This window comes from Urocampus carinirostris, chromosome 20, assembly GCF_059441175.1.
Source record: "Urocampus carinirostris isolate Australia breed hairy pipefish chromosome 20, RoL_Ucar_1.0, whole genome shotgun sequence".
NCBI lineage: Eukaryota > Metazoa > Chordata > Actinopteri > Syngnathiformes > Syngnathidae > Urocampus > Urocampus carinirostris.
Genome location: NC_142368.1, coordinates 13,432,372 through 13,459,010, shown reverse-complemented (window position 1 = coordinate 13,459,010; position 26,639 = coordinate 13,432,372). Strand labels below are relative to the sequence as shown.

The window sequence follows — 26,639 nt, the reverse complement described above, 5'->3', positions numbered from 1 at the left end:
CACATTAAACAATTGGAAAGTATTGAAAATGACATTTTACATGCTATCATGGTCATTTATTAGAAGTTAATTTCAAAACAAATTTATAAAATTGTAATACACGAAGTATTTTGTTTTGTTTTTTTTTGCTCCGCAATGTTGCGCCTTTTCCGCTAGATGGCGCTTATGCGCAGATACGTGCTACAACATGCGAACTAAAACTGTCCAGTGACGTCATTACAAAGCGACGAGAAACAATGGTAAGTGAGCAAGCAAATTTTCTTCCTGTCTCGAACGCTATATTACACCTTTGATAACATTTTAATTGAGTATGTTATCCTAGTGCAACATTTTATAAAGTCAGTTTTAAGGTGTTGTTTTAATTTAATGGCTCTTGTTTGTTGTTCACCTGAAAAGCTCGGCGTGGAACGGCGACTTTAGCCGATGGCTAACAGCGTTAGCTTCTATTTTGCTGTCATCCCATTTTGGGGTCGTCAGTATTATTTGTCTAGAATATTTTTCCACAAATTCTGTGCAATGAAGGAGTTCATGGTATTCTCCTTTTTTCATGCTTTGATTGAGAGTAGCAACCCTAAATCGTATCTGTCAACCTCAGCCAAAATGCTTCCCTTATCGATGATTAAAATTCCCCTTATTGTTCAATAATAAACCATATAAACACAACCTGGCACCTATTTACTCACAACAAGACAGACTATATAACATAACAAATATATTTGATTTGAAACAAGTTTGTTTACCAAAAAACACTACTCATTCAGAATCGTGTTTATTTATTTCCCTTCTTGAAGTAAATTTGGTAAATGGACTGCATTTATATAGTGACTGAAGACCTCCCAAAGAGCTTTACAATGTGCTTAACTTACCCATTCTTACACACCAATAGCAGCGTCAGCCATGGAAGGCCCCTTACCTGCTTATCGAGGGCATTAGGGGTTCAGTGCCATGCACAAGGACACTTAGACATACAACACGTAGGAGCCCGGAATCGAACCTGAGACCTCTCGATCCAAGACGATCGCTTTATCTCCTGCTACTCGAATTGACTTGAAATACACAACACTGTACAATCTAATAACAATCAGATTATTCGACTAATTGTTTCAATAGTCTGTGACTATCTGACTGTTGGAATCGTCATTAGTTGCAGCCCTATCCTACTACTGTCTGCGCTTTATTTGAATCCTCAGAGGAGGAAATCAAACCTTCAACCTCTCAGTCTCAAGACCTTACTGTTGCTTTTTATACGTAGCTCTATAATTTGTTTCCACTACAAACATTTTTACATGGCGTACACAATTTGAAAATATCGATAATGTATAAAATCAATGGGAAACATTCGACATTCGACAGTCACTAACCTTCTTGGAAAGTTTTATATATATATAATATATAATGACATGTGATTAACTTGATTCAAGGGTCAAAGCCAGAGCGGCGGTCATGGTCCAGGTGGAGGCAAGAAAGATGACAAGGTAAAATCTTGCGGGTGTAAAGATTTGGTTCTTTTTAATTGGGATGTTGGAATAACAGCGTCTGTGTTAATAGGATAAGAAAAAGAAGTATGAGCCTCCCATTCCCACCAGAGTCGGCAAGAAAAAAAAGAAGACAAAAGGGCCGGATGCTGCCAGTAAACTACCGTTGGGTAAGGACAAGTTTCGATCTAGAACACGGGTCGGGAAACTGGATCTTTAGACAAATGTGCATTTTATTAAATTCTATTATATTTATGAAATAATCATGGTAAAGCCAGTGTCCCATATCAACAATCTTTCCACATAAAATTTGTTTGCCTCCCGCAGTTAGTTAAACGATCTGTTAGTTATTTTTTTACCGTTTTTTTTTGCATCAATAATAGTTTCAAAACAAGGTGCAAAAGAGTTATTTTTAAAAATGTCACTAATTACTACAAACAATTATTAATGTACCTTCAGTGATGGAAGGTGGCCACAGTTCTAACAATGGGAATGAGTGGTCCTTATTTGTCCGTTTTATAATTGCAAATCTTTGACATCGTTTGACATGAGCATCACTGATCATTCTTCATTTTTTTCATAACTTGTGCAAACTATCCACTTGGAAAAGTATCCAGGAGATGGTAGAAGGGAAATGTTACACTCCCATTTTATAAAATTTTGGGGGAAAAAGTCCTATTAAGATTTCTTGTTACTAGCATTAAAGCGCTAGAGTGCTAATGGCGCTCGTGGTGGAAATATTATCTTGCACTCCTGGCCTAAATACATTAGAAAAGGGATTTTTTTTCTCAGAGCCAGATATACTCATTAGAAGAGGCACACATTCCCAACCCCTGGTCTAGATGTTACAGATCTCTTTAAGGAGATCAGTGTTTGGATTAAACAAGGCTCAACACTTCCCTCAAAAGCGTTACGAAATTGATGTTTCCAGTCACTCCTCACACTCAGTGCCGCCTGAAGCTACTAAAGCAGGAACGCATCAAAGACTACCTCCTCATGGAGGAGGAATTCATCCGAAACCAGGAGCAGATGAAACCCCTGGAAGAAAAACAAGAGGTCAGCTTAGCCTTGATTGGAGACCATGAATGGAGTGTAATGATTTATAATTGCGTAACAGGAGGAAAGGTCCAAAGTGGACGATCTCAGAGGGACCCCCATGTCCGTGGGAACCCTAGAAGAGATCATCGACGACAACCACGCCATCGTGTCCACCTCAGTGGGATCAGAGCATTACGTCAGCATCTTGTCCTTTGTGGATAAAGATCTACTGGAGCCTGGTTGCTCGGTCCTTCTAAACCATAAGGTAATGTGGTATATTTTTTGATTGCTACCGTCACAATTTATTTATCTCATCTGTCTTTCAGGTCCATGCCGTAATCGGGGTGCTAATGGACGACACGGACCCGTTGGTGACAGTGATGAAAGTTGAAAAAGCTCCTCAAGAAACGTATGCTGACATCGGGGGGCTTGACAATCAGATCCAGGAGATCAAGGTCAGAAAATGGTTTAGTTGTTGTTAAGAAAACTTAAGTCCTGAGTCTGGTTCTTCATTGTGACCTTGCAGGAGTCTGTGGAGTTACCCCTCACACATCCAGAATATTATGAAGAAATGGGCATAAAGCCCCCCAAAGGTGTTATCCTATATGGGCCACCTGGCACAGGTAGGCAGAAATCTGTGGCTTCATATTTACTTGACAATAGTTAATGGCACCAGCAGGGGATCGCTATGACCCTGCCTATAAATTCGATGGTCACCCCACTGGCTGCCCCACTTGCCAGTTCATCGTTAGATTGTTGTAGCATCAGTTATGCGTTTCATACCAAATGCACACAATAAAACAGAATTGTTGTGGAACTCAAAATGGTAACTGGACAGTTATGGACTACACACATAAAATCATTAGTGCATCAGATATTACACACTATACCAAAGTGTATCAGTTGACGTGTCCTTAGGTCTTTCTAAAAGTTTTCCATTGACCTTTTTACTTCAATAACTTGAAATTATGGCTTTTAGTTTTGGTGTGCCAACCCAAGATATTAAGGGGCCCCATCTGGCCACCCCTGTGAAAAATGTCTGAAGGCGTGTCTGACGATGGTTTGAGGCCCCAGCCTTAATATGAAACTTAAATATTATTGAGGCTCTCCAGAGTTTGGTATGGATGCTATTTCCATTCTAATGAGTTATTCAAATTATTCACTCGCAAATGCAACCACAATTACATTGTGTCTGGGTAAAAATATATATAAATTAGTGTGCACTGTGTTTTAAATGCAGTATTGTAAGTCAGTGTTTTTGCTGGTTATCCGTGTCAAAACCATGAAATGGAGCAAAGAAAAGAGTTAGATGAACAGAGTGAGAGAGAAAGACAGAGCCTGACCAAAAGAGAAAGACATGGCCAGAGAGAAAGAGGGAGAGACACAGGGAGAGAGAAAGCGAGAGAAACACAGGGAGCGAGAGGGAAAGTGAGAGAAGCAGAGAGAAAGACAAAGACGGACAGTGAGAGACAATGAGTGCCAGAGAGAAAGACGGAAAGAGGAAGAGACAGGAAAGAGAAACAGAGGGTAGACAGAAATAGTGAGAGACAGAGTAAGAGAGATGGTGAGAGAGCGAGAGAGACAGACAGAGGAAAAAGAAAGATGGATGGACAGAGAGAAAAAGACAGAAAGAAAGAGACTGAGTGAGAAAGAAAAAAGGAAGAAAGACAGAAGAAAAAAACTGAGAGAAACCAAAAGAGGGACCGTGGGAGAGACCGACAAAGTGATATAGTCAGGGTGAGAGACACTTTTGGAGACAGAGGGACAAATAAAAAGACAAAGGGAGAGAGTGCATGTAAATGGACTTCTGATCAATTAGGGTTTTCTTCTCCAATATTCAGCATTTGCCTTTATTTTTTCTATTTTAAGCCACGATTGCATCACAGCGCCGATTAAAAAAGAAGCTTGCCGGCAGAGCTATGTAAAATGTAATGAATATGGGAAATGTTGAAATGATATGACACGATTCTAGGCAAGACTCTGCTGGCCAAGGCCGTGGCTAATCAGACGTCGGCCACTTTCTTGCGGGTGGTGGGCTCCGAGCTCATCCAGAAGTATCTGGGGGACGGCCCCAAGCTGGTCCGGGAGCTCTTCAGGGTGGCGGAGGAACATGCTCCCTCCATCGTTTTCATCGATGAGATAGACGCTATCGGGACCAAAAGGTGAGGAGACGGCGGAAGGCATTCACATGCTGTCGTCTTAACCTCGAATTTTCCTCGCAGGTATGACTCCAACTCTGGCGGCGAGAGGGAGATCCAAAGGACCATGCTGGAGCTCCTCAACCAACTGGACGGCTTCGACTCCCGGGGCGACGTCAAGGTCATCATGGCCACCAATCGGATCGAGACTTTGGATCCGGCGCTCATCAGACCCGGTTCGTAGCCATCCGCTCGCAAACCCATATATTATTCTAACTCTAAATCAAAAACTGTCCGTCACCTTCTCAGGGAGAATCGACCGAAAGATCGAGTTCCCCCTTCCGGACGAGAAAACCAAAAGGAGGATCTTTCAGATTCACACCAGCCGCATGACAGTGGCAGACGATGTCACATTGGACGATCTCATCCTGGCCAAAGACGATCTTTCGGGAGCCGACATCAAGGTAGGAGGAAAAACTGATGACTACCGATGAACCATTTTTCATCAGGGGTGCTCACACTTTTACAACATGTCGGCTACTTACAAAATGACCACAAAAAATCTCATTGTTTTCAAACATATTGGCAGTTCTTTGTAAATTTGTATTGTGTTTATATGAAATAAGCTCAATAGCGGTTTATCATTTCAAAAGAAAACATCTAATTGAAGGTGCACAACATTTTCTCTTTAATCAAAATAAACATTATGGAATTGTGAAATATTGTTAAGTTTCAGTCCTTTGTCATTGCTTATGTTTTTTCCCGATGATGCTACTGCAAAAAATAATAGCTTGATGAATTGAAAAAGATGAAATACCTTAAGTAAACCTAAATATTTTTTTTTCTTGCATTCGTAAAGCATGTCAATGACGTCCAATGTCATACATAATGCAAGTTGACATATTAGGTTAACATATCATAATCTGAATGATCAAATAAATACTCGGTTAAAATATGTCATGTTTTTTACATACAATAGATTATGGCACAATACAATTTTACAAACATATGATGGTAATAAATTTAACCTTTTCATTTAAAACATTTGGACGTCTCCTATTTGTTACTGCACTGCATGAGCAACATCAAAGTTCACAGTGTCATGCTGTATTTTACCGTTAGAGGGCAGCGTGTCTGAATACACATTCCCGAGATCCACCAATACTACGTCTAAAATCCACCCCTGCTTTATATCATTCAGTCTTTCCCATAGAATTTTCTGAGACCTGGTGGGTGGACCGTCTATGGGGGTCCATATTCACCGTTTAACAAACTAGGCTGTATCAACCCCAATTCATCTCAATTTAAAGGTCCACTGTGTGTAATATGGCAACGGTGGTAACTGAGTCATTATTTCGACAGCCCGCACATTTTTCACTAATTCCTTCTCTAGCCATTTGCATTAGCCACTTGGCTGCAGAACACAAAACACATGTACCTTCTTCCTCATCGAGATTATAATCACTGAGTCCCGTGATTTAGACATCGTCCATTTCTCCTCTTTCCTTTTCTAGTCACTAATGTTAGCCACTTAGCTGCAGGCTGTTTAGCTGCTAGCTGCCATTGTTATTGTTAGCTGTTCTGTGTGAAAAAGCTTGCCATCTTTTACTTGACTTTTTTTTAGTAGTTTCTCCTCCTATACTCTAAAGTTCGCCGCGTCAACCAGCTCTGACCATCTGCAGCTATTGGCTCTCTTCAGACGCTCCGGGTGCATCCAATTCCCCTAGGTCTTTTGTGTTGTCGCTAGCTAGGCTAAACAGTTGGTTTTGTGTTTGGATTCATCTACATGAGAAGCTGAATATTGTAATCCCCAAAAAAATCCTAATCTAGATTATTATTACTACAACTCTGGCATGAATCTAGATTAATCAAACTTTTTTAAAAGCTAAATATTTCAATCAGATTAATCTCACTCCAAGTCTGACATAGATCTAAAATTATCTACACATGAAACTTAATGTTTCAATAAAAAATGCCATAATGTAGATTAACATCACTGCAATTTGAGTATTAATGAATCTAAAATAAAACACTTCTACCAGCTCTGACCTACTCCAGCTATTGGCTCTTTCCAGCCGCTCTGGAGGCATCCAATTTGCAAGGTCTTTTGATGTTTCTGGCGAGGATTAACAACATGTTTCATTTTCTGTTAATTGATATTCAAATATATATATAAATAGTTGAATTCCCCCCAAAATCCTAATCTAGATTATTATCACTGCAACTTTGACATGAATCGAGGGTATTTTGAAAATCAAAATGCTTAATCTAGATTATTTTCACTCCAAGTCTGGCATTAACTCAATTCATCTACACATGGAATTAAATATTTTCATTGGGGGAAAAAAAATCCAACCGTAATCTAGATTAACTAATGCCAGAGTTGCAGTGATATTAATAAAAATCTTGCAACAATGACCAGCTCCAGCTATTGGCTCTTTTCAGCCGCTTCAGGTGCATCCAGCCTGTTAGGTCTTTTGTTGTCCCTAGCAAGGATTAACAGCAGTTTTAATGTCCTGTAGCTGGGTGAAATTCAGAAAATCCGGAAGTTGGCTCATAAATATTTTCCTTTGGCCGTGTTCTTCACTGTGTTTTCTTGGAATGAATCAATTTGAGTTCTAAGTAAGCTACAACAACTTCTAGCAAAGTATTCCGCACTGCCCCTTTAACGTTTGAACCCTTGCAGGCTATTTGCACAGAGGCGGGCTTGATGGCGCTCCGGGAACGTCGCATGAAAGTCACCAACGAGGACTTCAAGAAGTCCAAAGAGAACGTCTTGTACAAGAAACAGGAAGGGACACCCGAGGGTCTGTACCTCTAAGCTCCGCCCCCTTTTTTGTACACTATTTGAAAGAGAGGGAGAGTCTGTTAAGAATTCAGTTCTATTTTGTGCATGTCATCTGTGCTATTTAGGTTCCATGAGAAGAATAAAAGAAATGTGTCGAAACCTTTGTTACATCGCTTAATATACAACATAAACGCTTTTGCATCACAAGGTACTGAGTTTTGTCCCGTTATCCAGACAAGTATTGTCTTTTTTAATTTTTTAATCGGCAGTTAAACAATCCAGCTAAACTGATGTCTGACACATTTATTCCTCTCATTTTTTGGGACTGCACCATTCTAAAAAATGAATTAAATCAAAATGGATATGCATAGTACTTTTTCAAACACTGAAATGCGCAAGAGGAGGGAACCCCCAGCCTAGATTGAAACAATCCCACTCAGTTTGCAGATCGAATCCACAAAACTGGGGCCCGAACGGAGAACGCTCTCGAACCTGCGGATTTCTTCTTGGCTCTTGGGATCACGAGTAGACCAGCATTTTCAGAGAAAAGGCTACAGACCGTAACATAAATCTGAAAGTCCCATCATGGCTCATCAATATATCACTGTTGGCTCATAAAATACAAAAATAGATTTTTTTTTTTCCTACGCAAAACAAGTTATTATAAAAAAGTAAACATTACTAAGAATGAGTTAGAAAAACAAGGCGGCATTAAACAAATAAAAAGATAATCAAGCAAATAAAGCTAAAATAAGGAATGGTAAATGGTCTGCATTTCTATAGCGCTTTTCAAGTCAATGAAGACCTCCCAAAGCGCTTTACAATGTGCTTCACACTTACCCATCCACACACACACTCACACACCAATAGGGAATCAGCCTCCAAACGTTTTGAGGATAATCAAGATGCTAAATAGTAAATGGTCTGCATTTCTATAGCGCTTTTCAAGTCAATGAAGACCTCCCAAAGCGCTTTACAATGTGCTTCACACTTACCCATTCACACAAACACTCACACACCAATAGGGAGTCAGCCATGTAAGGCGCCTACCTGCTTATTGGGGGCATTAGGTATTCAGTGTCTTGCCCAAGGACACTTCCACATATAACACAGAGGAGCCAGGAATCAAATCTGCGACCTCTTGATCCCAAGATGAGCGCTCTAGAAGTTCTCAAGTTGATGTTCTACTCAAGACCTTAAAATGCAAAACATTAAGAATGAATATAAAAATAAATCAATTCGTAACACATGAATCTGTAAATTGCATTGGCTGCTCAAAATTTCATACAATTTCCGCGACCTCGAACTATTATCCCAGGGACCACAATTGGCCCCCGGGCCACATGTTTGAAATACCTGCAATATACACATTATTCTCTGTCTTGGTTGAAGAAAAGTCTTTTTAAGAACCAACTTTTGAGGGTGATACACATTTTTCATATTAGAGTTGTACAAAAGACTGCAAACCTTCTAATTTTAATGAAAAGAATTCACCAAAATGAAGCAAAATGTGGTGAAAAGGTTGAAAAGACCAATTTATATTTGGTTAGAGTATTTGCAAATTAGCGTTTTTTTTCTTCATTTGAATCCCCAAAAATTTTGAAGTGTTATACACTAAGAAAACTAGCGACTACGTTTGAATGGATTGAAGACTGTACAACCAAATTCTAGACGTCTGTTTTTGGTCTAAATGGGGTCTTAAAGCAGATAGTTCACAAAATCTGAAGTTTGGTACTAGCAGGGTTTGTACGTGTGCTTGAAATCCTCGAAAAGACTTGAGTTTTCATATTGTGTTTTCAAGGTTTGAAAAGTGCTTGATTTTTGGGTGAAGTGCTTAAAAATGCTTGATTTTTTTGCCATGTTTCTTGGAAGTCTGACTCGATGGACCACGCCTCAAATAAAGAAAAATAAGTCTGCTGAAAAATGCCGCTGACACTGCTTTCTGGTTCTACGATTTTGTATTGCATTTCTTCTCTTATGATCAACGGCAGCTGGTATTAGTTTGTATGCCGTTGTTTTAAACCCCCAGCGTTGCACCCAAGAGGAGAGTTAAAGGCGGAAGGCTGCCGTTCTAATGAACGGTGGCTAGAAAATGGAAGATACAAATAATGGCTTAAACATGGATTTTTTTTCTTTTAACGGCACTGGAAACATGGGAAAATGTCTTTGAGAGTCCTTGAAAAGTGCTTGAATTTTGGGTGAAGTGCTTGGAAATGCTTGAATTTTTTGCCATGTTTCTTGGAAGTCTGACTCGATGGACCACGCCTCAAATGGAGAAAAATAAGTCTGCTGAAAAATGCCGTTGACACTAGTTTCTGGCGACTACGATTTTCCATTTCATTTCTTATGATCAACGGCAGCTGGCATTAGTTTGTATGGCGTTGTTATGTGAAGCATCATAACCCCTTAGCGTTGCACCCAAGAGGACATGTAAAGGCGGGAGGCTGCCGTTTTAATGAACGATGGTTAGAAAATGGAAAATACAAATAATGGCTAAAACGTGGATTTTTTTTCTTTTAATGGCACTGGAAACATAGGAAAATTGTCTTTGAAAGTCCTTGAAAAGTGCTTGAATCGGTCCAAGAAAAAAATGTATAAACCCTGTACAATAAAAGACATTATTATTATTTGAAAAATTATTACCTCTATTTTTTTTTTACTGCAAAACTTGATAATTTAAAAAATAACTACTACTGTAATCTGGGATGGGCTCCAGCACCCCCGCGACCCCACTGAGGATAAGCGGTGCAGATCATGGATGGATGGATAATGTAATGTCAATTTACAAATTTGATCGTCATCTGCTTTTCGGCCACTAGGCGACACTAGAGAGTCAAATCTAAACTGGCGTTTTTGGAAGGGGCACATATCAATATTGTGTTGCACGAGAAACACTATTAAAAGTTGTTTAGTCAGCAAAATAATAAGAAAAACTTTAATAAAGAGAGTAACAAATACAACTTTTAGTCACACATTTGTGGCAGGCGATAATAAGCCTTCATTCTCCCCACAAATCAAACAGAAAACAAATAAAAGGTCACTTTTTCCATCCAAAGTCAAATTTTTGTAAATAAAGCGTCAATAAACGCTAAATGACTTTCCAACTTTTCTAAATTTATGTTTATTAAATTCCCATCAAACGCCGCTGCCTGGTGCAATGCAGGTCCCGCGTGGCCAATGAGAAGCGTCGACACATGGAGTATAATATTGCGGGTCTGGACTAGCCAATCAGAACACATTTGACAATGCCCGGGTACCGCAAATTCTCTTGCCTCCACCGCGGAGCTTACTATGACGGCGAGATCCTTGCGCGGTGGTAAACTAGTCCCTTTAGTTTGTCGCTATATTCTTTCGAAATGAGTCACAAATGAGAGGAAATACTTTTGAGGGATGTTTAATATTGTTGTATTTTATAGGATTTTAATTCTAAAAATAATTACAATACAGTGGGTCACAGACGAAGTTGTGGGGCAACACAGGGTTTGAATTATGTAAGATTTATTTTTTTTATTATCATAAAAATATTCATAAAAAAATCACAATACATATAGCAAAGGAGTATTTAAATGATAATAATTTAAATTGATTGGCATTGATGTACAATCAGGAAGTTAGTAGTCGGCTTTTCAGTCGGCGGAGGGATACGTTTACATCCCCCCCCTCCCTTCCTGAGGAATCGGCGGTGATATACACGCTCCCCCCCGGCTAGACGAGCACCATCGAAGGGACGAGCACATTCCTAGTCTGCATCCACACACCGAGAAGCACACAATCCATCCGACATGGTATGTGTATATTTTATAATCCTCCTCATTTAAGTCGAATTCGTGCCAGGATTCAATTCTAGCGGTTAAGCTAAAACATTTCTCCCAAATGTATTTTGAGTGCCAAAGCGGTTTCGTATTAGGCGTAAAATGGCCGCCATAAAACCCACTTCATTTATCATTTATTTAATCCAAATAATTCGTGTACGTTAACGTCGAATTAACGTGGTTTAAATTGCGCTTAACTGTGCAATTCCGACAGCCGTGGAAGTGGGAGGCGAAATCGAAATGAATTCGAATCGGGTTATAACGCTTTAGAAACTCACCAGCGCCGCCATTTTGGAAGAGGAGAGGGGACGCCTATGTTACCGTTATCCGAGACATGATTTCTCTTTAAGGACATACAAGAAGCGTGGGAGATGGCGTGGAACTTTGCCCAAGGAGTCTTTTAATTTCTACGCCTTCTATTTCCTCTTCCCCCCCATAAGTCCCCCACTGACAGGTTTTGGAGATGGCATTGATGTCATCTATGGTAGAAATTGTGGCAATGTTGTAGATCAATATCTGGTTTTAAAAAAAAAAAGAAACTTGAATTGATGCTGAAAATGGAGGTGATGTCACTTGTTCCTCATAACGGTCCTTACATGGCGAGGTAAGGAACAAAAAGGAAAAGTGTGACATCGTGGGCCCAATATGGTTTAATATTTTAGTAAGAACTGTGCAATGATCAAGAAAAAAGTGATAGGTGTTCCTCATCATAGACATTTCAGGGCGAGGAATGTGGAAAAGAAAGAAAATTATGATATAGCGGGTGTGATTTGGGTCAATATTTTGCAAAAACTGCCCTGATTCTGAATAGGGAGGTGGAGATGTTAGTTGTTCCTCAAAATGAGCCGTACATGGCGAGGTAAGGAACAAAAAGTCAAGTATGACATCGTGGGCCCAATATGGTTGAATATTTTAGTAAGAAAATTGCAATGATACTGATCAAGGTGATGTTAGTTGTTCCTCATAATAGTCATTTCAGGGCGAAGAATGTGTAAAAGGAAGAAGGTTATTATATCAAGGGTGTGATATGGGTCTATATTTTGCAAAAACTCTGCAAGGATACTGAATAGGGAGGTGGAGATGCTATTGGTTCCTTATAATAACGTATCTATATAATGGTCATTATAGGGCCAGGAACGAGCAAAAAATGAAGTAGTTGGTGGTGTTTGCTTCAACTGCAATGGTTCTGAATATTGAAGATTTGAAAGTTGTTTTATGGTCATTATAGGCGCAGAATGAAACCATAAAGAAAAGTATGACATCGTTGGCATGATATTGGTCAATATTTTTCAAGATCTGTGCAATTATATGAATTAATAAGAGATGTTAGATGTTCCTCTATCCAGATAAGAAGCACACATGGGAAGTAGTTAACTGGGGGTATTCTATGGACCAATATTTGTCAAGAACCGTCCAATGATGAGAAGGTAGTGATGGTTGCTGAACATATTGGTCCTTACAGGGTGTAGAATGAACAAAAACAAAAAGTATGAAACCGATGGTGTGATGGGAGTGAATATTTTGCAATCACTGTGCAATGATCCCGAAAAGGAAGGGGGTTGATGTCAGTCATTCTTTAAAATGGTTTTCATAGGGTGAGGAATGAGCCAAAGCTTGTGGTCACTGTTGTAAGTTCGTTGAACACTATTTTGCTAGAATGGTGCAATGTTACTGAGAAGTTGAGGGTCCCTACAGGGCAAAGGATGAGCAAAATAATGACTGCGTTGTTGGAAGTCTGTGGTTCAATACTTTGCTAAAGCACTGGAATTGTATTGAATCAGGAGGTGATGTTAAGTTGTTCTTAAAATGTTTTTTACAGGGTGAGAAACATGCAAAAGTGCACTGATGAAAGTATAGGTCGTCATTTGGCCGGAATAGTATAATGATATTGAATTACGAGGAGATGTTCTGTAAAATTGTCTTTAACAGCAAAAGCATGGGTGCATTGTAGGAAGTCTATTGTTCAATATTTTACAACATTAATGCATTGTTACTTCATAAGAAGGTGACGTAGGTCGTGCTTTATAATGGTCTTTACAGTGTAAGGAATGAGCAAACGCATACAGTAAGTTCTCAGTTGGAATTTCATCGGTTTAGGCAGGAATGCTGCAATGATCCTTACTGTGCGAGGAACAAGCAAAATGTTTTAAATCTCTGACTGGATATCTTTCCAGAATATTGCCGCGATACTGAATAAAAAGGTTATTCATCATTTCCATTAATAATTCTTACAGATTGAGGAACGAGTAAAAGCATGAATACACTTTTAGTCCATTGATCAAATTTTGGCGGAATGCTTCTGCAATACTGTAAAGTAGACCGCTTGTAAGGAGGTGATAGTATATGTTTCTCTTCATGGTCCTTTACAGGGCGAGGAACAAGAAGTATGAGTGCACTGTCGGAATCTAGATCAATATTTTGCCGGAATGCAGCAGCGCTATAGAATGTTTGATAACTTTAGAAGGAGGTGATGTTTGTTGCTCCTCACAGCTGTCTCTGCAGGGCAAGAGCATTAAAGCCCTATTGGAAATTAGTTTTTCAATTTTCGGCATAATGTGCAATGATACTGAGAATTCGACTGCTTTGAAGCTAGTGATGTTATTTGCTTTTCATAATTTTTATACAGGGTGAGGAATGAACAAAAGTGCACTCTTGGCAGTCTGTGGCTCAATGTTTTGCCAGAAGGGTGCAATGTTACTGATAAGTCGACAGCTTGTCAGAAGGATGTTGGTTGCTTCTCATAATAGTCTGTACAGGATGAGTAACAGCCAAAATGAAAATGTAAGGGATGTATTCTGAGTAAGGATCATCTAAGTTTCATTCTAGCAAGTTACCTTGTATTCCCACCGCCCCCATGTCCTATTTACAGTATCTTCCATGTGGCTGGTTATCGCCCGCCTCCCTCCAAGTTTAAGCCTCTTGTCCGCATCACTATAGCCCCCCTCCCCTCTGTGCCCTCTCCCTCTGCGGTGTATCGAACACGGCGATCCCATTTCGGCCTCCGCTCTTGTTTCCCGGTGAGTGTTTTGTAACTTGAAGGACACCCGATGCGCCCGGCCTGAATAATTTACGCGACACCTCGCCGAGGGTGCCGGGGAGTGCCGCCGGCCATATGGCGGAGCGGCCTTGTCCGCAGGGGGGAGGTCGGGGAAAGCTGGTGGCGTTTATGCTTATTCCACCCCCTCATTTCTGGACCGGGCCCACAAGGCCTGGCTTTCTTTTTGTGGAGCTTCCTCACAAAAGAAAGAGTGTGCCGGTCCCAGTGAATGGAGCGAGTGTATTTGTGTCACGCCCATCTGCCAGTGTGACAGCTGCTTTTGCACCTTCCACTCTAACGGTGACTCGACATCTACCGTTTGACCTCAGCCTAAGAGTGCAAGTGGGAAACTCGAGCCAACCTGGCCCAGTGAACTAGCTTTAGCCTTGCTGCGGTCTTCTTTTGACTGCATTGCTGATGGACGGGCTGTTTAGGCCACAGTGGGTGTGGCTGGCTCACTGATTTACCCCCCTCCCCTCCAATACATCCAAGTGCAACCTGGATCGTAAATCGCAGGGAATTTCCTTTTGGCGGAAATATCCAAGAGGAAAAAATGATGTGCTGCGACGCTTTCCAAGACCTGGCACTTTGGACCCTATCCAAGGGAAGCGATCATAGAAATGACTCACTGGAAAAGAACCCACGCCCTGTCCACTCCTGGGGATGCAGCCCTAGCAGCGATATATTCTGTATGTTCAGACGTATCTTGAAGATTCTGGCACATTCACATTATTAGGAAATTCATTCAAATAGCACAGACCTGGTCACTCCAGTCCTCAAGGGCCACACGTCCTGCATAATTTTGGAATTTTCTCTTCAACATGGGTGATACAAATTAGCAAGCTTTTTCCAGTTTGCTAATGAGCCGATATCGATTCTGGTTAGCAGTCCTAACAGGGAAGAGAGTAGCACGTTCACATTATTGGGAAATTAATTCTGATACAGGGTAAAACTACGACCAAATTGCTTTGGTTACTGTTGACCTGAATCACAATCCTACTGAATCAGAATCACACTGTACACTCTGTACATCCAGTGCTAGTAAGAATGCATCGCAAATCTTAAAAATAGTCCCACATTTGCATTATTATGAAGTAGAGGGCAATCAACCGATTTTCAGGCGGGCCAGTCATTGGCACCGAAATTTGGGGATTTCACAGATACCGGTATTGGCATTTTTATTTATTCGATTCATTAAGGTTCAGATACAGCCGAGCCTCTTTCCCCTATCTTCCCTCCCTTTGTCTCGGACCTTACAGTCGCTGCGCCTTCGGATTTATAATCGACCGACTGTGAAGCCACTGAAGGAGGAAGAATAACTTTACAATGGCAGCTCTGCTAACTTTTAGGTCCCAACATGACTGTGAATCAAGACCGTTGATAATAGAGATTTTCAAAAGTCCAGGGTAGAAAAGCGTGTGCGTGATTAAGAGATGGCGTAAAAAGTGTAGTTAACTTGTTTTTAGGGAAGCATGTTCAGGCGGAGACTGATACATAAGCTCTTATAATAACAAAAAAAATCATCAATAAAGCTTATGTGTTTGTCATTGAGAGAGAGCATAAATTGCACCCTAAGGTGGTAGGCTGGGTGATTAGCTGTTACCTTAACATTAGTTTGTCAATCTGGCTCTAGAGCAGGAGTGCCCATGGATCTCAATTTGCGAGCTTAGATTTCGACAGTTATGTCTAAAGTCTGAATTTACTAAATCTAATTACCCCAGGAAAGGCATCTTAAATATTTGGGCACATTTTCACTAATGGGAAATTCATTCTGATAGAGGAAAAATTGACAGAAAAGCTTTCCGAAATGAATTGTACCCCTTTGATTTTAATCGCAATCCTACTGAATTGAATTGTGCCCTGTCTACTTATACACCACAAGCACATTCACATTCTTGGGAAGTTCATATTGTGTTACACGACAATGTAAAAAGGCTTTTCGTACAATGAGATGCCAAGTTAAATACAATGAAATTGTATGCTAATAAGTGTTTGTGTTCTTTTCCGCTCGATAATGTATTGCAAAATGACCACAAGAGGGCGATGGCAACAAGGTCGTAGCCCAGTCTCTAAAACAATGTCAGTTTGCCGCTTGACGTTTCCATTTTGCAAAGCAGGAAGTGGCAAATAAAAATACACAGATCGCCACATTTTATCGAATCCCCTCAGCTAATCTTATGATCACTGCTGAGGCAACTTGTTGTTTGCCTCATTGAATCATGAGGCATTTTGTTTTTCGTCTAGCTGAGTTAAAAGGTCAAATTATGTACTGAATACGTCCATTGTTGAGAACAATGCGTCTTCGCTGTTTACCGTAAAACCCAGCATGAGCATAGATAAAGCTTGGATATTTTTCCAATTATATCCCTAATTGGAAAAGAAGTACTGGTACTGATTTGTTGATTTGAGCGCTTTTGCAAATTGCATCGATCTAAAGCGACTGTGTGTGATAATAGTTCACTACCCTCATGGAAATGCAGGGGGGGAAATCATCCAAGATCTGAATAAAATAAGAATCTTTTTGTTTAAGATAACACCCCTAAAATGGGTTCTTTTTACATAAAATTTTCTGGGTATTTTGTTTAGAACAAGCCAAGCAATTGGGTTGTTATGGGTCATATCAAGCCAAGTATTGGGTTGCTCTTATTTTTGTCTCAAGTGTCTTGAGAGTGTAAATTGAGAAGCCTATATCCATATTTTCAGAATTTTAACCTGCGACATGACATGAAAGCTGGTGTGAAACCTCGTTAGCGAAAACAAAGATTGATTTATTGAACTAACTCAACTTGAAAAGCGCTATATAAATGCAGACCATTTTCATTTATATTCCTATTAAACTGTAAGAGCAAGCTTTTTTTTACACAAACCGGTTAACAAAGATTATATTGGCTAGCAATAGCCTACAGCCTAACGGCCAACATAATCGGTTAAAGAAGGAAACTCTGGGGAAATGTATACGGAAGATGCCCAAAAAATGGGATTCAGCTGAAGAGCAAGTAGCTGGAGTTTGCTGGAGCCGGTGTAGGCGACAACTAGCGAGATAAGTTACTGGAAAGGCCTGTGGTAACCCTAGCCTGCAGCCTAGTGGCTAGAAAGGGAAACGGTGAAAAAAAAAAGCACCAGATCCCCAAATCGGCTCGGAGTCCGGAAATACGGTCTCCGGTGTTGCCGTGGAATGTGATGACCGCTACATCGGCGCGTTAGGAAAATGTGCGTGCTGAGTAACTTGTTTGTTTGCCACCCCCGCTAAATCCCTCCCTCTATTTTTTTTCTCTATTCCGCAGGCCGACCAACTAACAGAGGAGCAGATTGCAGGTACAATTTAGTCAATGAAGCTTTTTTCCCCCTCTTCTGCTGCCGTTACATAATGCCGCTCTTACCTCAGCGTGCAATAATAAAAGAATAATAGGGGGACTTTGCACTCTGGTTCATAGGCGTTGCAAAATGAACAGCGTTTAGCAGAGAAGTTTCAGTCTTCATATTTATGTAGCAGACATAAATAATACTTTGGTGCTAATTAGCTTTTGCTAAGGCTCTAAGGTGCATGCTAACAAATTTAGGAGCTTTGTTTAAATCATGTTTTTACCATTCATGCACTTAAATCTTTTAATATTTTTTTGATAAAGTTTGATTAACATCTTTGCTTTAACAAAGTTGACATTTTCCTGCAAATTTTCGGGAAAGGAATGTTTGACAATTTTTGATTCCACTGAAATAACTAGAATCAGAATTCCAAGCATAGCGATAACAATGCATGCAACCTGAAAGGGACAGCACCTCGTGGTGGTCAACAAAAACCTTATTCATTTCATAAAACAAATACTTATTTATTTTTGCTTACTGTTTAAATGTCATAAACAGGCTTTTTTGTTTTTTACAATACTGGTGTCGAGTAATTAACAATTATTTCATATAACATGAGCGTCACCTAGAGGTAGCTGACACCTTTGTTGGCCATTTTGCTCTAGTACCCAAAAGGAAAGGCAAAAATTGAGATTTAAAGTTAGTCTTGATCACATTGAGTTTCTGTATTTTGTATTCTACCTCATGCTTTTTAGTACTCCTTTTTAGTTTTATACATTGCTAAAATAATACACATTATGCTTTTTAATCAAATTACTTTACTTTGCGGACTATAAGCCAAAACTATTGTCGCACAATTTCAACCCTGCGGCGAATGTATGCCTTTTTTCTAACCACCGCCAGGGGGCGCGTGAGCAGAAACTGTAGGGATAAGACAGGTGGTGTCGAGGAAGACTCAAGTCTCAACCGCACTATAAACGCCATAGGAGTTTTATATGGGTTAACTCGCTTTCGACATGAATTAGCATAAACTGACCTGCATCGGGGACAATGCCGTTTATATTCAGATGCTAGTTATATATGTACACCCCCACCCCCTTTAAAATGTATCGGGTGCGGCTTATAGTCCCGAAATTATGGTACAGATTTTTCTGCAGTTTTAAAAAAAAAAGTGGTATATCTATGGGTTATGTGAGTGCTATTTTCTATTGAATTTATAATTGGTGTGAGAAATATGATTAGGAAAAAAATAGATCCGGAATTCCAAACATAACCACCCGGACAACAAAAAACCTAAACAGAGTATCATCATTAATGTTTCTACTAATTGCCCCGAATATGTTGCTTTTTGTTTGATAAATTGTGAACAATTCCAAATTTTTGTGTCCCAACATGACGAGCGCTAACGTTGTCCTCCTCCCACCTCCAGAATTCAAGGAAGCTTTCTCCTTATTCGACAAGGATGGCGACGGCACCATCACCACTAAAGAGTTGGGCACCGTCATGAGGTCGCTGGGGCAAAACCCCACCGAGGCCGAGCTGCAGGACATGATCAACGAGGTGGACGCTGACGGTCAGTACATCATTGGGAGATATCACTTTTTCCCAGTTTCCTTCTAACCACCTACAAATGATCTCATTCAATTTCCTGGGACAAAGAAGATAATTTTTTTTTTATTTTTTTTATTTTTTTTTTTTTTTTTTTGTAATTAACAAAAACTAAAATACTAATGTGAATTGATTTGATGAGCTTGTTTGCTGGAAGCAGTCTTAGCTAATGTACTGTAAACATTTTAAAATTGTGCATATATCCTGTCAAGCTAAACTCCATTTTATTATTTCTAAGGTAATGCACTGATCGTTAAATCTAATCTTATCTTTGACACAGTGTCATTTGTCGTAGCTTCGTTTACAGAACTCGACAATGGCTTGTTTGACAGAATTTAGATTTCGAGTTTATTTGGGGCCACTGTTTTTGCATGATTTAGAATTTCACAGTCTTCGGTGCTTGATGAGGGTGGTAATGGCCCTGGGAAAGAAACTGTCTTGAGCATCTTATATGTTGTTATGAGGGATCTATAGCAACTACCTGAGTCGAAAAGTGAGTGGCCAGGTTGAGAGGAGTCCTGAATGTTGTCACCAATGTCCTCCAGCCTGGGCAGAGCGCGGCCCATGATTTTCTGGGCTGTGTTGATGCCTCTGAACTATACCATGATAAATTGTAATTAGAAATGCATGTCAAATTGATAGCCATTGGCGCTAATTAGTCGGGGTTGGGGGGAGTAGTTCTCTGCTTGGAAAACGTTGGCTTCCCTGGTGTACTCGATACCGTTTCGCTCGAATTCCTGACCGATTGTCGTGAGATGGGCCACACGATGTCCGTTGATCAGATTCAGTCTATGCGAGGAATCAATTGTTGCCACTGGTGGGCGACCACAGCTTCCTTTCAGCATCCTCTAAACCTTCCCCCTTTCGTTCTGCCTCCGCCTCCCTAGGCTGATGCAATCTAGGTCAGACGGCAATGAAGCTAGTAATGGAAAATAAAAGTGCTTACATAAGGCCTCTCTTCGCTTTTTTTGCACATCAGCGGCTGCGAGATGGAAGCCGGTTGACGGCGGCGGCGCAGAACGGGGCCGTTCAAACGATACAATTTGGGCAGTTCTAAACGGTTTAGAAAAAAAAACTCGCCTGGTTTGATGGTTGCGTCATAAAAGGTAGAACGCCATCAAGGGTCGGATGAAAGGAAGAAAGAAAGAGCGCCTCGTTGACGATGAGCCTCGGCCATCCCCGCTTTGTGTCAGTGCGCCTCTTAAGTGCAATCGCACCATCTCCCACTCACTCTGCTCTCAAACAGCCCCTCCCAAAAGCTAGTAACGCCGCTTTTGGGGCGTGATCGTTGCACGGCAATCTCCCCCATCACGTTACTGCATCCCTTTTTTCCCCCCCTTGTAGAGGAACACGCTTTTTGTCTTCCTTTATACAACGCTGTAGTTAGTTGTCTAATCTGTGCAATCCCCCTCCCTCCAGCCGCCGCCCGTCTGTCCCACCCCAGGGCTAATCCCAAGTGTCCCAGACCTCTCGGTGTAATTCCATCAGGTCTTTTTGAATTGAGTTTTTAATCACGACTCACTTGAACAAAAAGGAACTTGTGAGCTTTATTCTTTTTCCAAATTCATTGATTTATTTGTACGCATTTAATTTTCTTTTGTCATTGATTACAAAAGTGTCACTCCGGGATAAACATGTCATAACATTTTTATTACAGTGTGTATTTTATGTTGCACTATTTAAATATTCTATCAGTCGTGGCGAACAAGTTTGACACAAAGAGCTGAAATTTTTAACTGAGAGTCAAAGAGCCACGCCACGCACTGACCGGCATTAGACGTAACCTACGCAGATGACTGGTAGTCGGTTATGTGTCGGGAGCAGCATAAAAACAACAAATCTGCCAAATTAATTTCAAAATATTGTTTTTAACTCTGATGGAATCTAGTGTGTTTTAAGAGGGGGGGAAATGAAACGAGGCAAAGAGCCGCAGTATATAGAAAATATGACGAGGCATAGAGCCGCATTCTTATTGGCCAAGAGCCGCATGCGGCTCCAGAGCCGCGTGTTCGCCACCCCTGCTCTATATCAACACGTTATATTGGGTATTTCTGTATTCCATTTCTTTTCTTTTATTATTATTTTATTTTCAACACAAGGATACTGCTGGAATTGTGAATTTCCTTACGGGGATGAATAAAGTATCTATCTATCCATCTATCTAAAAGACTTAAGTAAAATTAGCAAGATTAAAAATAATATTAGGACCCCGTTTCCTTCATGCCTTTTTTTCCTATTTGTATTTTTAATAAATGAAATGCCTCTTTCTCCTTTACTTTTTTTATCGGAAAAAAACTGAGAAACCAACTGTTTTAAGTCGACTGGTTTTAGTTTAGTAAGATATAAATTAAAAACGTGTCCGATTTTCAGTTTCTGACACTCTCGCGAGCCATTATTGGCAATAAACACACTCCGTCACATTCGATTCCCAACACGTGTTGTCAGGAAGGATGATCTCTCTCCAAATGATGCCAGCTGAGTCGCCAAGATGGCCGCTCTTTCCCTCGTCCACACCTTTGGGTAAAATCCCTGAAATCAAAAGCCCCGCCCCCTTTTTGGCACATACGTATTTGTTTTTACAAACATGTACATCTTAACTGGCAACGTTAAAGACCTAAATTCGACTGTTCAACCGATCAAGCTGCAGAACACAATGCATCATGCAAATCAGTAAAGTAGCAAGACTGTTAAAAGCGAGTGTTATCAATTTCAATGAGAGAGACATAATGTTTCAATAATGGTACCCCCTGAATTGTCATCAACTCACGAGGAACTTAAATGTTCTCGACCGGAGAAAGCGAGGATTTTTTTTTTTTTTTTCATTGGCTTAACAGAGTCCACTTTTCCCGAAAATCGGCGCCGGGATTAAACAGGAAAACCCCGACGTTTGTCCGCAGGTAACGGCACCATCGACTTCCCGGAGTTCTTGACCATGATGGCGAGGAAAATGAAAGACACGGACAGCGAGGAGGAGATCCGCGAGGCCTTCCGGGTATTCGATAAGGTACGTAGGAGACGAACTGAAAATCCGGACGGGTTCTGGTTTTCGGACTAACGAACGGACTCCCCGTTCAGGACGGCAACGGTTACATCAGCGCCGCCGAGCTGCGTCACGTCATGACGAACTTGGGGGAGAAGCTGACGGACGAGGAGGTGGACGAGATGATCAGAGAAGCCGACATTGACGGAGACGGACAGGTCAACTACGAAGGTGAGAAACGAGGGACATTGAATGCTGTTGACGATTAGAGACGTCAAAAGTACTCCGCTGGCAGGGAATTGACAAAATGGGTTTCTTTTGCCCATTCCTTTGATTTAAAGACTTGACATATTATCTTTTATACGGCTTTTTCTATCTATAAATCGATACATCTTTATGTTTATATCGTGTTTCTATATGTCTCTCTTTAGCTCCATTGCTCACCCTCTCTCTGTATTCGTCTCTCTCTGTGCCACTCTGTCTGCCCCCCCCCCTCTTTCTCTCTCCTCTCTTCTCTCTCTCCTCTCTTCTCCTCTCCTCTCCCCTGCTTTCGTCTCTCTTCTCCTCTCTTCCACTCTCTCTTTCTCTCTCTTCTCTCTCCTCTCCTCTCTCCACCTCCTCTTTTCTCTCTTCTCTTTCCTTATCTCTTCTCTCCTCTTTTCTCTTTTTTTTTCTTTTTTCTCTCCTCTTTTCTCTTCTCTCTTTTCTCTTCTCTCTTTTCTCTTCTCTCTTTTTTTCTCTTTTCTCCTTTCTCTCGCTCCTCTTTTCTCTCTCTCTCTCTTTCTCTTTCTCTTTCTCTTTCTCTCTCTCTCATATTTAAATTTCATGTATTCCTTAACCTATTAGGTGGTCAGGCACCACTTCCTTTGGTGTGTCTTGGACAAGCAAAAACTGGCAGAGCCTGAGGCGTGTTCAGGAGAGTGATCAGACATGTAGTCTCTTGATAATCGCTTGCCGCGCACTGCTGAACGTTTTGTAATCGCTCACTGTGATTGCCTTACTGATCCAAAATGGCCGACGACAGTACAATGGATTTCGTTCTACAGCTTGCTTTGAGCGAGTTGGCTGATATGAGCGACAGTTCGCATATTGACACAGTTAAGGTTATCCTAAACGCAGTGGAAGGGTCATACCTGTCTTGCATTGTTCACAAACATTACCAGGCAATGTAAGACGTTATATTACATCGCCAACAGCACTCGACAGGGTGAGATCCTCCATCTTCTGCACTGTCGACGCCATGTTGGAAATCAAAGTAAGCGGTCTTTCTCCCGTGATTACTTGGGCACGCGAGCGCTCAATAATCACTGGCCGTTCAGAAGCTAGCGATAGCTCGCGATAGCAATCACTCACTCTCCTGAACACGCCTCTGTTTCTTTCCGATTAGGGTTTGCTCCCCCGTATGAAATAGGTGGTTCTGGTTACCAGGAGCAGCATCCTTATGCATCTCAAATACAGCACCTCCATCTGGCGGCTGTTGCTATCAGTGTACAGAAGGGGTGGCAAATTAATTTTCACCGAGGGTCACATCAGTGTAACAATTGTCCCTAGTAGGCCGGATGCAACTTATTCATGTAACTACTTCCTGACGCAAAAACGCTCAAAGATTACTGTTGAATTAAAAACAATGTCGTTACACCATATGTTATAAAGCAAATATCACAAATCACCAAAATCTTGGACATTTTTAGTATGACCCTATTTCTCAATTCACCAATTGGCGTTGAAATAGAAATGCTGGCATGTCGTGGCACCGTCTATTTGCGAATATCGTAGTTGACGGGCATTTTGAGAAATGTTTGTTTGTTCTTTGGGTTTTTTTTATTGAAGCCCCTTGTTGACTTTCATTTTCAATGAAACATTATTTGGTGTCCTGTCAAATGCCAATAACTGCTAGATAGATGTCAGAGTTAAGTTTTTTCCCGTTTTTTTCTGTTTGCACCAAAGTGTTATCTTTGTTGTCACGTCAAAAGTCCATTGACGGCTATAGACGTCAAAGATGCATTTGAACTCGACTGAAAGGTTGAAATACATACAAATATTGTTTGTTTTCTTTGTCTTTTGTTTTGGAAATACATAGTTACAAACCTCAAATTGGCGCACAAGCTCTTGTTGTCAAAAACATGAAATTCCGTCCCTCCCCACACAACAGGGACTGCCCTCATCTGGTTTATCTCTCGCCCCTCCCCACACACACACCATTAAGTGAATTGGCCCATTTTTCTCCTCCGCGCACTCCATTTCCCTGCCAGTGTTTATTACACATTTATTACATGCTCAAACACAGCTTATAAAATTATTTTTTCTTTCTCTTTTTGTCTCTGCAGAGTTTGTACAGATGATGACCGCAAAGTGAAGCCGTCCCGCCCCTCCCCCTCTTAGAAGAAAAGAAAAAAAATGGGAAAAAAAATCCAAACGTTTTACTTACCTCTCTCTTGGAGATAAACGAAAAAAAAAAATCATTTATTCATACTGTTTCTGTATAGAAAATTATTGAATGTTGAAATACGATATCCTTCTGTCCACACGGGGAAAAAAACGGAAAAATATCTGCATGAAAAAAAAGACAGTTAGTGATCCTGTCCCTGCCCCCTCCCTCCGGAAATCAATTTAGTATCGGTAGCAACGACGAATACCAATTTTATCTGCTAAAGCAAACTTCGGGGCATTTCTTTTTTTTCCTTTTTGTTCTTTGTGCATGCAAAAGTTTTGAGAACCAGAGCACATACAAAACTACCCTTCACCATCCCTTCCCAAAAGCTTGCCAAGTCCACTAAACAATACGGATTTCCCTACTAAAACAAAAGTTGTGGCTGCTCTTTTCTTGATATTTTTTGTGGATTAATGTTCTTTATTCCTGCAAGCTCAAGAACACATACAAAACTACCATCCACCACGTGCCGGTTCCACTTAACAATTATTTTCCGAGTCGAGGAAAAAATTGGGGCTGCTTCTTATTTTCCCTGTTTGTATAAAACATTGGGAAATGGAGTACATACAAAACTACAACCTAACACATCAAGTGCAGATTCTACTAATTACCTCGTACCAAATTTCCGACCCAAGGAAAAGTTTTGGCTCCTAATTTCTGTTTTTGTGCATAGAGTAAGAATCACAGGACATACAAAACTACCCCAGGGAGAATGCCCCGACCCCATGGCAATTCCATCAAATGATTCATCCAGATTTTCCCATTAACGCAAAAACTAGGGCTTCAAAAGTTGAAGTACGTACAAAACTACCACCCCAACTCCAGCAAAAGGTCCCCTTAACAGTTTTTCTTTGGAGTGAATCAAAATTGAAACTGCTCATTTCTTCATTTATTTCTGTTCCTAATGCTCGCTAAAGTTCGAGAACCGAAGTACATACAAAACTACCCGAGGTCAGAACACCAAAACCCCTCTCTCCCCTGCCCCCCAGTGTGCTGATCCCACTAAACAATAACTCAACGGCTTCTCATTCTCTTTTTTTCGTTTGTGCATGCAAGTTTGAAAACCAGAGTACATACAAAACTACAACCCCAAGCGTGCAGATTCCACTTAACGCTGTCCCCTTGTTGTTTTTTAAAAAAAAATTTGGGGGGTGTTACACGGAGATTAACCCGTTTATGTTAACAAGAGAATATTCCCGGTTGTTATTCTTCACAAAATCGGGGGGGATGTAAAAACTAACTAAAAAAAAAAAAACATTTTAGCATGTTTCTTTTTTTTGTTGTTTTCGGGTTGAATATGAATGACCATCTTAATAGTCCCATCCCTTTTTAGAAGGAGGAGGGGGGAACTTCAAAAGTCTTACGGTGAGCTTACTTCTTTCATGTTCTTTTACTTTTTTTTTTTTTTTTGTCCTGTTTTCTTGCAAAAGAGAATCACTGGCCTTCACTTTTTTTTTCTTTTCTGTTTCTTGACTCGCATGAGTTCAGTTTACATTCATTCCAAGTTGTACATGCTATAGTTTTTTTTTTTTGTTTTTTTTTTTTTTCAAATAAAATTCATAAACTTTATGGACGTCTTTTGTCTCTCTTTTTTGGTTGAATGATTTTTATTTTCTAAGCTTTGTTGCATAAACGAAATCTGTATTTTTGTCCGATAATAAACGATTGTAAGCATCCGCACGTGCACTGTCGTTGGGGGCGGGGCTACATTTGCATAGATAGCACTCTGGTGAAAACTAGGGCAGTTGCTAGGCAACAGGGTATGTTTTATTTTTTTATTTTTTTGGGCAAGTGGGAGTTTTTAGCGAGTGCTCCTGACCATGCTAATGCTCTTCCCACACGGATGCTATTTATAACCCGCGTCGTCCAGTTTCAGTTTCTAGAAAAGTGGGCGTGGCTCGGACTGGAAGGGGCGTGGCTTGATCTCGGAGAAACGATACCCGAGCCGGTTAAATTAAGAACGTAAATATTTCAAGCGTAAAACGAAGCCGTACTGCGGAGGACGCAACTTGACACTGATCAGAGTCTC

At 40.6% G+C, this 26,639-nt stretch overlaps 2 protein-coding genes and 1 long non-coding RNA gene across 4 annotated transcripts; 2 read left to right on the top strand and 1 right to left on the bottom strand.

The window, feature by feature from the left end:
• The first annotated feature begins 163 nt into the window (after positions 1–163).
• LOC148346302 (26S proteasome regulatory subunit 4) lies at positions 164–7,598 on the top strand. Of its 2 annotated transcripts, none has more exons than XM_088324611.1 (11): positions 164–239; positions 1,422–1,475; positions 1,549–1,645; positions 2,407–2,531; positions 2,593–2,778; positions 2,840–2,968; positions 3,040–3,136; positions 4,486–4,675; positions 4,736–4,887; positions 4,961–5,115; positions 7,338–7,598. In XM_088324611.1, the coding sequence occupies exons 1-11, from the start codon at positions 237–239 to the stop codon at positions 7,470–7,472; spliced, it is 1,323 nt and encodes a 440-aa protein (XP_088180737.1). In that variant the 5' UTR covers positions 164–236; the 3' UTR covers positions 7,473–7,598. The 2 variants fall into 2 exon arrangements, with proteins under 2 accessions (XP_088180737.1, XP_088180736.1); XM_088324610.1 differs by lacking the exon at positions 164–239 and adding an exon at positions 502–531.
• A 3,510-nt stretch (positions 7,599–11,108) lies between these two features.
• LOC148346300 (calmodulin-1) lies at positions 11,109–26,286 on the top strand. The gene is made up of 6 exons (XM_088325689.1): positions 11,109–11,224; positions 17,573–17,603; positions 19,021–19,164; positions 22,097–22,203; positions 22,275–22,410; positions 24,507–26,286. Exons 1-6 carry the CDS (start codon positions 11,222–11,224, stop codon positions 24,533–24,535), a joined length of 450 nt encoding a protein of 149 aa, XP_088181815.1. The 5' UTR covers positions 11,109–11,221; the 3' UTR covers positions 24,536–26,286.
• On the bottom strand, positions 19,551–20,596 carry LOC148346301 (uncharacterized). Its single transcript, XR_015848355.1, has 3 exons — positions 20,146–20,596; positions 19,681–20,087; positions 19,551–19,620 (listed from the first exon to the last, which is right to left on the bottom strand). It is a non-coding gene; the product is annotated as an uncharacterized LOC148346301 (long non-coding RNA).
• Positions 26,287–26,639: the final 353 nt, after the last annotated feature.